The sequence below is a fragment of the Crocodylus porosus genome, unplaced genomic scaffold, assembly GCF_001723895.1.
Source record: "Crocodylus porosus isolate Cpor-Errol unplaced genomic scaffold, CroPor_comp1, whole genome shotgun sequence".
NCBI classification, from domain to species: Eukaryota; Metazoa; Chordata; order Crocodylia; family Crocodylidae; genus Crocodylus; species Crocodylus porosus.
In genome coordinates, this window is record NW_017728909.1 from 49,302,956 (window position 1) to 49,319,161 (window position 16,206).

At 41.3% G+C, this 16,206-nt stretch overlaps 1 protein-coding gene across 1 annotated transcript in view; it reads left to right on the forward strand.

Annotated features, from left to right (window-relative positions):
- The window catches only part of ANKRD31 (ankyrin repeat domain 31), a 136,574-nt gene extending 121,738 nt beyond the window's left edge, over nucleotides 1-14,836 (forward strand). Inside the window, 1 exon segment of the mRNA XM_019531705.1 lies at nucleotides 13,876-14,836. Within this exon segment, the coding sequence (XP_019387250.1) occupies nucleotides 13,876-14,027 (152 nt within the window). The 3' untranslated portion in view covers nucleotides 14,028-14,836.
- The last annotated feature ends 1,370 nt before the right edge of the window (nucleotides 14,837-16,206 follow it).

Below are 16,206 nucleotides of genomic sequence, written 5' to 3' on the forward strand. Positions count from 1 at the left end.
ACAGGGTGCTTTTTACCCCCTCGTCCAAGTCACTGATGAAGATGTTGAACAGTGCAGGCCTGAGGACCAAGCCCTGCGAAACCCCACTGCCCACATCCCTCCAGGATGAAAATGACCCATCCACTACCACTCTCTGGGTGCGGCCCTCCAGCCAGTTAGCAACCCATTTGACTGTGTGGGTGTCGACACCACAGTCCCCCCGTTTTATAATGAGAACAGGGTGAGAGACAGCTTCAAAGGCCTTCCGAAAGTCCAGGAAGACTCTGTCCACTGCTACCCCTGCATCTAAGATTTGGTGACCTGGTCGTAGAAGGCCACCAGGTTGGTCTGACAAGACCTGCCTCTAATGAACCCATGTTGGTTGCCCCTAAGCATAATCTCCCCTGATGGCCCCTCATGGACATGTGCCAGAATAATTCTCTTGAAAAGCTTACCCAAGATCGAGGTAAGACTAACTGGCCTATAGTTTCCCAGGTCCTCCTTCCTCCCTTTTTTTGAAGATGGGAACCACATTGGCCCTCTTCCAGTCCTCTGGCGCCACACCAGAGCACCACGAGTGCTCGTAAAGCTGTGCCAGGGGTCCTGCAACGACCTCAGCTAATTCCCTCAGCACTCTGGGGTGGAGATCATCCGGACCAGCTGATTTAAATACATCCAGTCCCTCCAGAAGTTCCCTGACTAGATACTCACTGACCCATGGCCTAGGTGCACTTCCCCTGGGGCCTGAGGGGGACCCAGTGAGGGGGCTGATCCGATCTCTGCTCAGGAAAATGGAGGCAAATAAGTCGTTAAATAGGTTAGCTTTGTCGTCTGATGTGACAACCAAATTTCCCAGCGTGTCTTGTCTCACTACAGTACAGTATTATTATTCATTACTACACCAAACAAGAAGCCAGGAGGCAAGGAATTGAGTCAGGCCAATATATTATTTCTATATTACTATCTTCTTCTCTAGTATGGAACTTTACTAGCAAGAAAATACCTCACATAATTGTACTCCTTAAAAAGAGATGGATGAGGAGAGGAGCTTGGGCAGATACAAGACAGTGACAAACAAAATGATTGCAAATAATCTACTTTCTTTTCTGATCCCACTTAAAATAACAGTAGCTGATACCAGTAGCTTTACCTATAGCATTACTTGAGAAACTTTATGGCAAAACAAGGAATTAGACAAACCTATCTGGGAATGTTGAATGAAAATATATGGGGATTCATGAATGACGCATGCCTCCTGAGGCTGGGGTGGCACAGTGACCACCCGCAAGTGGCAATGTCAGCAGTGGGGGTGTGGGCGTGGCAGCGGCAAGTGGGGACCACCTGCAGGCAGCCATGGTGATGGCAGCAGTGAGAGCAGGCCAAGAGGGGATCACCCACAGGTGGCTGCAGCAGTGTCGGGTGAGTGGTGGGTGGCAAGTGGAACCTCCCGCAGCCACATCGGTGGCAAGGGGGTGAGGTGGCAACCACGTGCAGAAACCAGTGCTGACTTCTGCGGCAGCCAATCTCAGGGGAGGCATGTGCCCCCTCTACATGTTGCCTATGTGAGGATTTACATGCTACTTTTTTATGGAATTCACAGAAATTGAGGGAACATACAACACATTAACACCAGTGCAATTCATATCAAACCTGTAAACCAACATAAATTATGCCGGTATCTAGAGTGGACAATTTACCAAGAATCCCAAGGTAGCTGTCCGTAGTAGGCTGTCTAACAGCACCTTACCACTGGGTGGCAGAATAAATGGCACTGAGCACTATTTACACCAGTAGTTTTCAACCTTTTTAGACTGAGGGCACCCATTGGAAAATGCCAGCTCTAAGTTTTTGCTTATTTTTTGGCTATAGAAAAATAATAGAACAATTCTTCTGTTGCAAAGAACTCTAAAAGACCACAACAGGTCAGAATGTTTTTAACACTACCGATTCCTATTTGAAATCTCTGACTTCATTCCCATGAGCGTGCACATGTAGTTTGCAGCACTGCATATAGTACACCAGGACTTCCTGGTATAAAAACAAAAATGCCATAAAAAAAAAAAGTAGTGCAGTGCACATGGAAGCAGTGTGCACCACCAAAAATGGAAGCTGGCCAGCCAGAGTCACTCTTTGGCTGCCACTCAAGCTCCAAACACTGGAATCACTCTGATGCTTGCCTGGGAGACCCCTAGGGCCCTAGATAAGGCTCCCCAGCCCACCCAAATCAATTTGCAATGTGCCAGAATGTGCGTGTAGATATGTGCCCGGGGACGAATAGCAGCAGCACAAATGTGCCGCTGTTGTTTGCCCCCCAGAAAATGCATGTGAACACTTGTAGGAACTTACCCTCTGGGTTTGTCTTATGAATTATGTTTTCATACCTAACAGTACTAACATTGTGTGGCAGCCTTGAAAGGACCACACGGCACTCCAGAGTGCCACAGCATCTTGTTTGAGAATCACAGGTCTATACTAAGCAAATGGCTATCTAGGGATAAAATTCACTAGAGTTACAGACATGCAATCCTGTACACCAGTGTAGTATGTGTGTGTGTGTAGTTACTTCTGACTTTTCAACTTTGTCCTGGAGGATAATGGCTCACCCTGTATATTGTGTGTCTGTCCAATATTCATACCATATAAAAGCACATTACGCTGGTATAAAGTTGTTTGTTTGCACTTTCAGTTTAAGACATTTCTGCTTCTTTGAAGAGTGATTTTTTACAAACTTGGGACAAAGATTTTTAGTATGGTCACTGAAAAATAGAATTTGGCCATACAATATACTATATTCTCTTACATAAAACATTCCCTAGAACAAGGGTAGGCAATCCCTGTCGTGGGTGTCAGAGTGTGGCACTCCAAGGCATTTTGCTTGGCATACCCACCTCAGGGCGAATGGCAGGGAAGAGGCGAAGTCTGCACTGCCACAACAAGGATTGGACCTTTTGTGGCTCCCCCACCATCTGCCCCTGACACACCATCTTACAAGTTGAGATCACAGGTGTTTATGGCACTCTGCCCAAAAACGTTGCTGACCCCTGCTCTAGAATGTAATACACACCTTGTTTTTGAAAGGTTGAAAAAAGGAAGATCTTACGTTGTAATAAGTAACTAAGTAACAGCAGCTAGGGAGCCAACCCTGCTCATTGTTCTGCTCCATATGGGTTGTATACCCACCAGGCTTCATGCAGCCACTCTCAAGTGGCTCCGGATAGGTTGTTCTTATTCTGCCTTAGATTCACCTGAGGCACCTTTGCTGACTTCATGTTACCTCCCCAGGAAGACCCCCCCCCAGTACTTGCCTGCCAGATATTGTTCTGTTCAGGATCAGAAGATGCCCTTTAAGTTGAGACTTGTGGGAGGGTATCGTCAGTGGGTGTTCCTGGGTCTCCACCTTCCTTACCCCCCTTCCATGTGCCAGCCAGCTGGAATCACCTGGATGTTGGACTGACTGGGCACGTTATGCACCAGTCTTCATGGCAGGCCCTGATACGGGCTTTGAGCATCATAGCATGAGCACAGCATCAGGTTGCAAACCACATGCTGTGTTTAGGTCTCTTCCTTCTGGGTCCGGTCCTAAGAGACCAGTGGGGCATTTAGTGGTCCTGCTTATTGCCCATGGGACCATGGGCCTTCTGGCCTGTAGGTTGCCTGCTAAGCTTTAAATGTGCCCGCCTAGAGTACCCAAGAGCCTTGATCCCTTGGCCCCAGCACATAGCTCGTGGCCTTTTTCCAGCTTCAGGGGATAATTAAATTGTAAAAGCAAAGTCCAACAAAGGCTCCAGGGAGGGAGTACTCATCCTCCCTACTGATGCATCCTGTGTGCTGTGCTGCAGTCTGTCCTTTGGCATCCTTCCTGGTGAGGTCACCAGGTATCGCTCTGTTGTGTGGCTAGACCCCTCTTCGGGACCCCATCCTGGGTCCCTACCCTTTCTGGGACTCCATGTTGGGTCCCGGCATGGAAGTGAATCTGGCTGTGGCGGCAGGAGCATACAGCTGCCTCCTGGCTGATGCTCTTCAGTGTTCCTTCTGCCGCCAGCTTTTATTTGAGCTGGCGGGCGTTCTCTGATGACATCGTCACCTTATGTCAGCCCTAGTCGTATAAACAGGTGGCTGGTAAACCAGGCAGGAGGTTTGCCTATCTGGGGTTGGCTCCCAGTCGGCGTTACACTTTTCCTCCTGGTGATTGCTACAGGTTGCTGAAGATTTAACATTCATTTTCATCTGGTAAGTGACAGAACTTGCTCTTACCATATTTCTTGCATATAATGCACACTCCAATTTCCAGTAGCTGGTTTTGGGGGAGAGATGAATATTGTATGTAGAAAATACAGTACTAGTGGTGTGGGAGAGGTCTCTAAACTTTTTATGAGGCTGTACATAGTACCTAGTCAGTTAGTGACAGCTCCTATAGATTTTGTTGGTGAATATAAATTGCTGATCAGCGTAACTATTGGTTAATATTTAACTTGAACTGTAATTTGATTTATACAGTATGCCATTCTTCCTCAGATCCACCCATCATTAGATTGGCTTGTAAACTGAAAGAATTTAAAATAGGAACTTTTATTTATGTTCTTTATCCAAGGTGAACCCTGAAATATTATTTCTGATCCACTAACTTAATCATATTAATGCTAATTAAAACAACTGTGAACATATTTTAGCGAGCTGTATATTATACATTTGCATGAATATTTTATTACACTGTCTGGTATACAGGTAAACTGCATGTTTTATGTATGTGTATATTCATTGGATAATCAAGAATAAATTACAAGCCAACATCAAATGTTTAACAATAATTTAAACATATGTTTGGCATCTGTAACTTGCTAGTTATACTGGACAATATTCTGTCATGAATCCTTTCAAAGAAATCATATTATCTCTTTAATAAAAAATGCTCAGGGAATAAATTTGGTGATGGAAGTTTAAATAATTTGATATCTAAATGGAACAAAGAACTTAGTCTGGGTTTAGATCTGTGGGATTGGAAGGCCTTCTGGACACCAAACAAAAATATGAATACTTAGAGCATGGAATTGGGCATTTATACTTTATATGAAACACATCTTTTATTTCACTGTAAGGTAAATCTACAATACAGTCCTTTATGTATGAAATATATGTATTACCTGATTTGTACATGCAGGGATGGTAGTCATGTCCATTTCTTAAATCTTTTTCTTGGGACCAGATTACAGCTATAGGGGATACATCTACATGTGATGCTATGTTGCCACAGTGATGCACTACAGTGATGTAGAATCCATGGGTATCTACATTTGACCAGGAGCAACTTTGCTGTAGTGACACGCTCCCTTATTATAGCGTGCCGCTGCAGCAAAGTAGCTGCTAAAAATAATTGTGCATGTGGCGGAGTACAGGCAGTAACTGCACTGTGCTTTTTTAATACTTCCAAAAGGAAGTAATAAAGCATGGCACAGTAACAATGTTGCTGTAGGGCAACATATAGACATGCCCAGTGAGGATTAGATTTCAAATCTCAGAAGATCCTGTCTTCTTTCCATTAAATTGTTATAATACTGGTGAATTATCCTAATGGATACTGAAGTTTAAAAAAAGGAGTTTAAGTATTTTCAGGTAACAATTTAAATGTCATAATGCCTCAGTCTGAGGACCCTGAGGAACAATGGGTAATTCAGAAAATCTAACAAATAGATGTTACCTATTAACATCCATGTTCCTAATGAAGATATGAGAAGATAGAAATAAAATTCAGTAATTATTGTGTGAGATTGTGATGTGAGTAAAGGTTTTTATTGAAGATCCACATACTGCTTTTGTATGTCTAGTACATGGGAAGGCAGGGTAGGGCATGGAGATCAGTCCACATTAACAATAAACAATTTTACAGACATATGGAAGCTAACAGATTTACCAGTAATCACCTCCAAAAGTAGCCCTTTCATAGCCACATTGTGGACATGGCATTTTGCTCAAGTTACCTTTTAAACTAGTGAAATGATGGCATGCTCTCAAATACCCCTTAGTTCTAGTGGGTTGGGATAAAGGGCATACATTTTACCCTCCAACACTCCATTTTCCTTTCTACCTGCAAGTACATCCTTACATTTGAAAACTAGAGCAGAGGAAGAGGTGTCAGTTTGGATCTGCTAAGGCAATACATTCAGAAAAGAACAGTTACAACTAACTGTTGTTTCCTTTTCCTCCTAAGTGATACAGATTTTACAGATGTTCACTGTAGGCTACAACTAAATAACTCCCTCCCCTCCACCCCCCAGTAATAGTCCTCAGGTATGCTAAGGAGTACTATTGTTAAAACAGAGAGTAAACCATTACTGTGTCAAATCAACATCAATAGAATGACAGTTTGTGAAAATACAAATTTACTGCCAATTTGCCTTCTGTGCAAAGTCTAGTTATATATACTTTGCAAACAATCTACAGACTGTTACCCTTCAACACTGAGGAAACCACAGTGATAAGGTCTGATAAATGAGAGAACACTATTGATTGGTTGCATGGAAGAGAATAGTGTAAGTCTTTCTGAAACAGTTTTAGCTATGCTATAAAATGTCTGTTGACATAGTTTAGTCCATTGAAATCAGTGTCAAACACATGGCCCACAGGCCGGATCTGGCCCACAGAGCTCCATCCAGCCCACCGACTTTATGAGGGGACCTGCTTACAGTAGCAGCCAAGTGCCTGGGTAAGACCCATGTTGCTAGAGCTCCAGCAGTACCACGGGAAGAAGACTTGATTAATTGAGTTCACTCTGACGCACTGGAGCTCCAATGTGAGGTACTACATAAATACACATTAGACTGCAGACTGCCCTAATGTGCATTAGGGTTGGGTGAAACAGCCATGTTTCAATTCAGTTTCAGATTCGGCCGTTTCAGAGGACAGTGATTTGTTTTGGTGTTTCAGACCACTGCCCTGTTTCATTTCGGCTGAATCTGTTTCAAACAGGCTGCAAGCTTTGCAGAGGCTTGGGGTGGGGACCCCAGCAGGGAGCAGGATGGGGCCATGGGTGGCTTGTCTGGGGGAGGGGGAGGGCCGCTGCCCTCCATGCAGGTGAAGAAAGCCCACGTGGATCTCTGATCCTTGTCACACTGGGTTGCAGGGCAAGGAAGCAGTGCAGAGCGGTGAGTAAGCTTGCTGTTCCCTGCAGGGAGCAGAGTTCTGTGCTGGGGGTCTCCTTGCTGCTGCTGTTGTCCCGGATCTCTACTCCCTGAGGAGATAAGTCATGTGGCAGGGACCAGCACTGATACAGGAAATGCGGCAGTGTTTTAATTAGAGAGGCTCTCAGAGCCACTCTAATTAAAGTGCTACCTGCACCCCTCTCACCACCAGAGCACATGTAAAAGTACCTAGAGTTACTAAATTTAATGCACATTAGAAAAAGCACATTAATGCATGTGTAAATCCATCCGCTGAAACTTTGGAAAAGTTCTTAATGTAATGGATCTTGGGGGATAGTCCCAGTCTCTGGAGGCTGACACTTGTTATAAGATGACTTCAGGCATGCCTGCTAAGTCTTACAATTTACTGTTAGAAGAAGGATAGTCCCTTACTCTTGTGTAAGTCTATGAAAGCAGAACCTTCAAACTGCAAGATTCATAGGGAAGAAAAGAACTATTGTAATGAAGATTATTGTGCTCAGACAGGTGGACCAGAAACTGTAGAATCAGATGATCATCTAGCACTTTTCCAAAGGCTTGCGCTTCCTATTTTTTTCCTTGAACCTCCAACCATGACAGAATCAAATCCTGTGAAGAGGCTTAGGTTACTGTTGTTTCCAGAGAAAATGTTAGTAATTTGGTAACAGTACTGTAGCAACAAAGTTTGGTGCCCAGGGCAAAGTCTGCAGAGGCAGCACACCATTGATCCACACACAGATCCAGGGGGCACATGCCCCCCCCCATGCTTGGCCAGGAGTGCATGCAATGATGGGAGCTGCCCTTCCCCTGTCCTTGCACCCCACCCCGCCCTCACCAAATGAGTTACTCATGGCTCCATCCCACGCCCCACCCCACCCCAGAGCTGGGCAGCACCTGTTGGCTCCCCTTCACTTTGGTGCCTGGGGTGGTCACCCCACTCGCCTCCCCTTGTTACAGCACTGGTTAGTAAGAAGCCCCCTGCATGCACACAGAAGCTTTCCCATGAGACACAAGGGTCGTGACCATCCCAGAAAGGGATAGTTTCCAAAATCACCACCAATGGAGATGAGACATCTAGCTCCCTTGAATCAATGGAAACCCTTCCATCTTCCTGGCACAGAATCTAAAGAGGGTCATATGTGAGCCATCAGTTCCAGGAACAGAGAGCCAGTGGTCATGACATCTTCCTCTACTCTTTCTTTTTTGAAAGGAACTTTCAAGGGATCAAAAGGATATTTTGTATATGTTACTAATCCTTGTTCTGTTGTAGTTCTGCAGCAATTAAAATGGAGCAAAGTCAGCTGTTTCACATAACCTTATTTATACTCCACTCATTCACAACATATAACTCTGTAGAATTCAGTTAGCCCCACCTGCCTATATTGAACACAGAGGCACAAAATATCAAAGTATGAGGTACATGCGAGTCATGAAAATTAAATTATAGATTAAAAATATTAAAAATAAAGCTTGAATTGATATATTTGATTCATATGTTGTCAGAATCATAGAAAAATTGAGATTTTAGGCAGGAATTTAATGAGCAAAGAATGGTTGCTCTGTATACAGAACAGTATTTTTTTTCTGCCATGTAACCATAGTTCAGTCATTGGGGATATTGGTCTGAGAGGGACAGTCTGTGAGGAAAAAAGGACTCCATTTTCTTAGTAATGAATCTTTACAATGTGATTCTTGAAAGTGGCAAATTACAGTGGGAAGCTGGTGGCACAGTGCAGGGAACAGTACTTACAGGAAATGCTCTGACTGAGATACAAAACTCCCTTTTCCCCCACGTACACATTGCAAATATGGCAATTCTCAGTGATATTTATCACTGATAAACATCAGGTTCCTCTTTGAAACTCATCCAAGTCCCATTCCGGTTTCTACTGTGGTCTCTGATTCAGTTACTTGCAGAGTGAGGCAGCATTCCTCTAGTCCCAGTTATTATTTTCTGTGCCCCCCAGACACTTAGCTTAGAGGCATGTTTACTGGTGTCATCCAAACCCATCTCAAGGAGCCAGTAGTCTTCCAGAGGCTGGGGTGTTGTGCATGCTAAGGTGCATGGTTGACAGCCCTGACTGAGGTTACAAGTTTGAGGCTATAGCAGAAGTGCTTATAGTGCAACCTGTCAGATTCCAATGAACCTGTGAATTCTGCTAAATACCTTGTCACAAAAGGAAGTAGTTGTCCAAAGATTTAGAAAGAAACGAGTAAAAAGGAGAGGAGTCAGCAAAGGACATACAAACATCTGCAGAATCAGCAAACATGTCAAAGGGAGAAAATAAGAGGAAGCAAAAAGAAGATAAAGGAGAAGCATGAGAGAAAAACGGGTAGATAGTGACAACTGTATCAGAATAGTGTGAGGGGAAAAAAGAAGTTGAATGGTCAGCCACAAATTCATCCAAGTTGTGACTCAAACCAAGTGAAAAATGCTAGGAACCACAGCGACTAATATTAGTCTCAGAACTTAGGAGGACTGATTTGGGATGAGTAAATTACAGATATATTTTGCTAAAGGTTGACTGTAAATTAATTTCTAAAATGATTGTAATGAGACTAATGAGAGTAATTATCCGCTGAGATCAGGTTGTATTTGTAAAAAAGGAGTATACACTGGCATTTAATTTATAACACCTTTACCTCAGAGTAGCATGATTTTGACCATCAAAAATTTAAAAAAGGTCATCAACTAAGGCAAAAAATAAATATTTTCTATAAATTTAATTGGCTCTGCCTTATTTACAGTTTTAGAAGATTTGACTTTCAAAATATTTTCTGAAATGGCCTGGAATGCTGAACTCAATTTCTGCAGTGGCTGAAATGTTTTACCTTAAAACTCTCTAACGCCCCAAGGGATGACAAGGTCGAATGGTCACAAACTCCTCTGCAACCGTTTCAGGCTGGACATAAGAAAGAACTTCTTTAACCGTCCGAGCCCCCAAGGTCTGGAATAGACTGCCGCTGGAGGTGGTTCAAGCACCCACTTTGAATGACTTCAAGACCCTTTTGGATGTTTCTTTTGTTGGGATCCTATGACCCCTGCTGACTTTCTGCCCCTGAGTGCGGGGCTGGACTTGATGATCCTCCGGGGTCCCTTCCAACCTGAATGGCTATGAAATCTATGAAATCTCTCAGTATGAACCATCTGTTTATTCAGTTTTGAATGCACATTTTTTGACTCTCATACAGTTCTCTCTTATAATTGTAGCATTTTAATAACACTGGTATATATTATAATTGATTAATAGTTGTAACTGTACTTTGAAGGGTCATTATTTTGGTTTTTTAAAAAAGAAAAAATTCCAAAGTGTTAGAGTATAACCTCTATACATCAAATTTGAATGGATTCTAGTTTCTCATACCACCCAAGACAACAGTAGTTGTCAGTAACCACAGGTAATTTTTTTTTTACAGCAGTAGTTGCTCTCTTTCCTTGATATATTGCTAGTTCTTTTATGCCTTTGTTAAGGAGTCACAGCAAACAGCTATCAAGGTGAAAAGGATCCTTTAAAATTAATCAGCATATAAACGGAGGAGCAAAAGAAGTAAGGCACTGAATTCTTTATAGCTGTTTACAGTTGAGGAAGTCAGTAGACTTTTCTGAGAAATCTATTATCTTACCTAGGCTGTGGCTTAATGTCAAATTCTACAAACTAAATCAGATAAGCTTACTTGTTGATTTCAAAGCCTCCTTGCATGTTTCAGGATGAAGGGCATGCCTTCAGGAAATTCTCATTAGGTACTAACAGAGACTCAGATACATTTTCTCACAAAATGAACCTTTTCACCTTGGAACCATATCAAATATTTGCATCCACTTTCCTTGCTATAGTATTCAAAGGTATTTTTTAAGTTTCACATACCTTGATGGTTTACTAACCCCTCAAATTTTATTCTTCTTCATACAGAAGATAGGAGATAACAGATTATCTGAGAAGACGTGAACTTTGATGAATTATTGAGGATAAAAGGAAAATTATGTTTTAGTACAGCCTTGAGATGCTTTTATCAGGTGTAGGTGGAAAATTGTCCTTCGTGTCACATTTCAAAACCCAAAATGTATGAAAAAGTTTAAAACCAAGATCCAGTCTCATTTTGTAAGATACTTAGATAGAGGACTTAGAAGTTATTCTTCATCTGACATCTATCTGTGCAAGTCAATAGCAGGGGTGGATAACCTGTGGCATGTATGCCATAGTGGTGTGAGCAGCCTGTGTGTGTGAGATGCAGGAGACTGGGGAGGAGGCAGGCAGCACAGTGGCAGATAGGGCAGGGAGCAGATTGGATGGGAAGCAGAAAGCAGAGTAACATTGTATAGGGAACACAGGCAGCATCTACAGAAGACACTGACTGCTTAGTCATTAGTGTGCAGTCATTTAGTACTTATTTATACAAGTTTTGTTTATAAACATACTAAATGTGCAGTAACCGGAGTTACTGCACAGTAGCATCGCCAAACAGCTTTAGGTGATGCTGGCTGCAATAGCTTGTTACTACTGTGCAGTAGCATTGCGTCACACTTCCTGCCACATGACCCTACTGTGCAGTAGTAACTGTTACTGCGCAGTCAGCATCTCATGTAGATGTGGCCACAGCGCAGGGAGCAGAAAACGGAGCAAACAAAAGGGATTGAAGTGGCACTTGGTAAGCGTGCAGGAATAACTTGTGGCATGCCTGACAAAAAGGTTGGCCTATACTAGTCTAAAAAGTGGGCATTCGATTGTTTCTGCCAAAGCTTCTTAGATCCTTTAGCAGCAGTTATGTGGCTTCCGGTTCTTACAAGATCTGACAGATTTTTTAGTTTTTTGACCTATTTGTTTGGCAAAAATTGAAGCTAATTAATACATATATATATATTTTAGAGGTGCAGGAACTTGAGAGAAGACACGTTTTCATATTTGGAAGTCTTCTGACCTCTTTATAGCAGCTATTCCACAAAAAGCCTGATTTTAAAAATCTCCAAATAGTTTTATAAAGTAGTTACTAACAGGAACTAGTGTACCAAGTAGTTTCAAACTTTGCCAATATTTTCTACAAAAATTCCTATGAAAAATTAAGAGACAAAGGAGCATCTTTCAGTAAATTTAGAGGGGATATAAGTTAGGTATATTTTGGGTATTATCAAAAGATTGTAATTGTGATGCTACTATGAATCCAGATTGTATCACAAAACACATTTATAGATTTCACATTATTATATTTTAAACATTTTACACCTGAGGTAAAGGATTAAGATGTCGAGATATGGTTTCCATCAAACTATATTCTGACTTATACCCAAATATCACTATTCCTATTTTTTTCATCACCGCTAATGAGGTTGGTACAGACCTTTGTGTGAATAGCATAATCTCTTCAGAGATTCAGGCACAATTGATTTGACACCATCAGGCTTTGCTTATTTATCTGTACAGATGCAAGGTACCCTACTGTAAATCCCCCATTGTTTTTTATATAGCCTGTGTTCTGACATCGACATATTGCAAAATTATTTAAAGAGGCTTAATGACTAGTGAAAATGCAAAAGGGTCTGTGTTTATCCACCAACTAATGATATCTGCTCGATTTCAGCAAGCCCATTCATAGTATTTGATGAAGTATCTTGTCTATGAAAGCATATGCCTCTCTGAACCAGTTAGTCTCTAAGGTGCCACTTTGTCCTGCTTCTTGCACTGAGGAAGTTATGCATGATTTTTTAATAATTCTTTTTTTTTCCTACTTATAGGCAGATCTTAGAGACAAAGGTGTATTTTTTATTTACGTTAGATCAAAAGAATTACCTTTATACAATGGAAAAGCCACGTTAAAACCCAAAGTAGGATGTTTATAGCATGCTATAACCTAAGGGAAAGTCTAGTTTACAACATGACAGTGAACATGGCTGCAAACGTGTTAGTATGCATCTTAACAGGACTTAACTCAGCTGAGCTAATAAGATTGAACAGAACATCATTTAGCTCTTTCAGAAGAAAGCTAGAGGGTCTCCAAGTGTTTGAACAAAGTTTGCACACTGTTTTTTTATTATGATTATTATAGCTCCACCCTTATTCTTATGAAGTGTTCTCTTCCTGGGAGCAATTGCTAATTGTGATAACTTCACCATGGTTAGCACTTACTATTTCTGAACGTAGCTCCTTTCAAGAATGTAATTCATGACTTTCAAGTGTGCTGTTCATTTCAGTGATAATTGTATCTGAAAGCCCAGTATGAGGTATTATGATATGCAACTCTGATGCTTTTTTAAAAGTGTATTTAAGGGATAAAGTATAAAGTCATAAAAACAAGCAGCTCTCTGAAGACCTCGTTTTCCTAACTGTTGGCTTTGAATAGCAAATTATGTGCTAGTGATGAATAGCTATCTTGTTCCATTGTTGACAATTCACTGTATAACATGATATTATTATTGCTTAAATAACACAAGCAGGGAATTTTTTTTTCTAAACCAAAAAAACCTTCCTTCATTTTATGCAGTTAAATGAAGGCTGTAATCCTGCAATTTTTCAGGCAAATAATCCCACCCTGCTTGTAGTACGGGGGCTTTGGGCCCAATCCTGCAGTTCACGGTGTCTTGGTACACTACTCCCTCCACAGAGTCCCACTAAACTCTGTGGGGCTTCTTGCAGATGATACAATCTGTCTGTGCCACAAAGTGCATGCCTAGTAACTTTGACTGTAAGATCCCAGTTAGTTATTATTTCAATATCATGTTTTTAATCATTTGCTTCTTTGTTTTCAACAGAATCTTCTATTCAATTTGATTTGGTAAAAAACTCCACAAATTTTCTTCACTTCAGTGAGATACTGTTAATAAATAATGAAGAATTTTTGCCATGTCATTTAATGGAACAGTATTGGAAGTTCTATATACAGTGTGAGGATTTTGGATTTTAGGAACCCTCCTGGAGTTCAACAGATTTTTTTTTCATCATCAGAACTTAGAAAGTTTTAAATTAGATTGCCTTCAAATCAAATTTATATAAACTAACTTACCTGGTGGTATGTATGCAAAAGATTTCTTGTGAATACACAAGTGCTGAATACATATTTTGTATATTAAGAAAATGTAGAGATAGAGAAAATACTTTTGTAAACTTAACACTCTGTATGGGTTATAGTCAACCCTTGTGTGAGTGCAACTCCTTTGACTTGAGTGGCTTTGTACTTCATATATTAAGGCTGAAGGTTACCCTGCACATCCAACTAAAAAAATTGTTCCTTACCTCAGAGCCAATCTGCCTGAGTACATGCTACCAAATAAAGATTTGTGTAGTCACATAAGCAGTTACATTAAACAGAAATTAAGACATTCAGCTTTTAAAATAGCTAGCTGATTGTTTTCATTTACCTGAGATAGACGTATATAAATATTTCATAAGGTGTGTGTTTGGAAGTTAAAAGCAAAATCTTAACCACCTGACATCCTTAAATGTGGGGTTTTCTCTGATTACCAGATATATTAATTTGATCAGTGAAAGCACAACTGGATGGCAAAAGTGCAATGATGTCACTTGCTGGTAAAATAACTTTTCTGTTTAAATCTTAGAGCGGCTTCAAATTTGCCTTATCTTCCTGAGGCTTTGTGTTTGTTTTAATTTCAAAATTTGTGAGTCTGCCTCAGTAGCATAATTATAGCATGCTTGACTATTATGAGAGTGATCTGTATTAAGATTACATTATTGTTCTTTCACTCTCTGGATTACTCTCTGGATTACAAGAAATAGAAGAGAAGCAGAAGTAACATCTAATTTGCTATAGTCTAAGGACAGGGTAGGGTGACAGACTTGTGCCTCTTCCATTTGTTCAGTGTGACTAATTGTTCTACAGAGGACTCGATTACTGTCATAGTCAGAAGGCGGCTATCGAGGCATGAACTTATTGAGTTCACTTGATAAATGTTAATTCTGCACTCTGTCACACAGTAGCAATCATTGCTTAATATGTTTTGAAAGGGTGAAAAAAATGTAAACTTGTCATGAAGCCAAAAAATTAAAGCCCGTTGAGTGAGAGTTAGTTAATAAAGGCCAGTTTTCAGCCAGCTGCTGAAAAAGGAAAACTGAAAGTCAAATCAGTTTAAAAGAAATGTTTATGCAAACATAATTGTTCATGTCTTGTTTGGGAGAAAATATTAGTGTTCCAGTTTTAAAAATGACTTTTGAGATCTGCTACTGTATTCCTTATTTATGGATTTGTTTAGAGTTTTCTTTGTTATAAGGTACTTAATAGCATGGTTAATATATAAAAACAGTAATGTCTTGACATTGACACTTTGCAATGTAATTTTTCTACAAAGTAATATTCTCTATTATAGAAAATATAGTAATAGTATCTACTATAGAAAATACAAATGTTCTATAGTAATATAATTGAACATGAGCAAAACATAATAGGTTTTAGACCATAAACTGGTTCTTTAGCAAAAATAATAAACTTGTTTCTTATTGATTACACATGTGAAAGTAAATAAGCTTAATCTTTTTTTATTTTTCAGTGTTCATACTATTTTAAGAAAGCAAGAAATTGAAGGTTAGCTTGATAATACAGATGGGGCTTGGGGAGTGTGGCCCACAGGCCAGATCTGACTCGCCTAGGGATTTTATCTGGCCTATAGTGGGTCCTTTGCCCCACCCAGCTCAGGTGTTTGTGGCAGCTGGGGCTATGGCACATGTGGCCAGTCCTGCTGCTCCTGGGTGCACAGCAGGACTTGGGTGGTGGGGTGGCTGGACTTGCTTTCCAGCCCCCACAGCGGCAGCTCCATTTTAGTGCGGCTGCCAGTCTCCACTGCTGTCACTCTACCCAGCCCTGCTGCCTGGGCACCCTGGCACATCTGCCCTGCATCCATTGCTGGGGGTGCTGGATGGAGTGGGCCAGGTCTCCATGAAGACTGGCCCAGAACCCGCATGGGCAGAATGCGCTTAGTTGGGCAGATGGGATGGGACTGCGAGCTGGTGGGGCATGGCATCTGGGAGTGGGATGGATGAGCGGGGCCAGGACCAGGGCTGGGATCAGGTTCACAGTTTGGTGACAGTGTCAGGCCAGAGCCTGGGGCAGAACCATGCTCTGCTGTCCACTC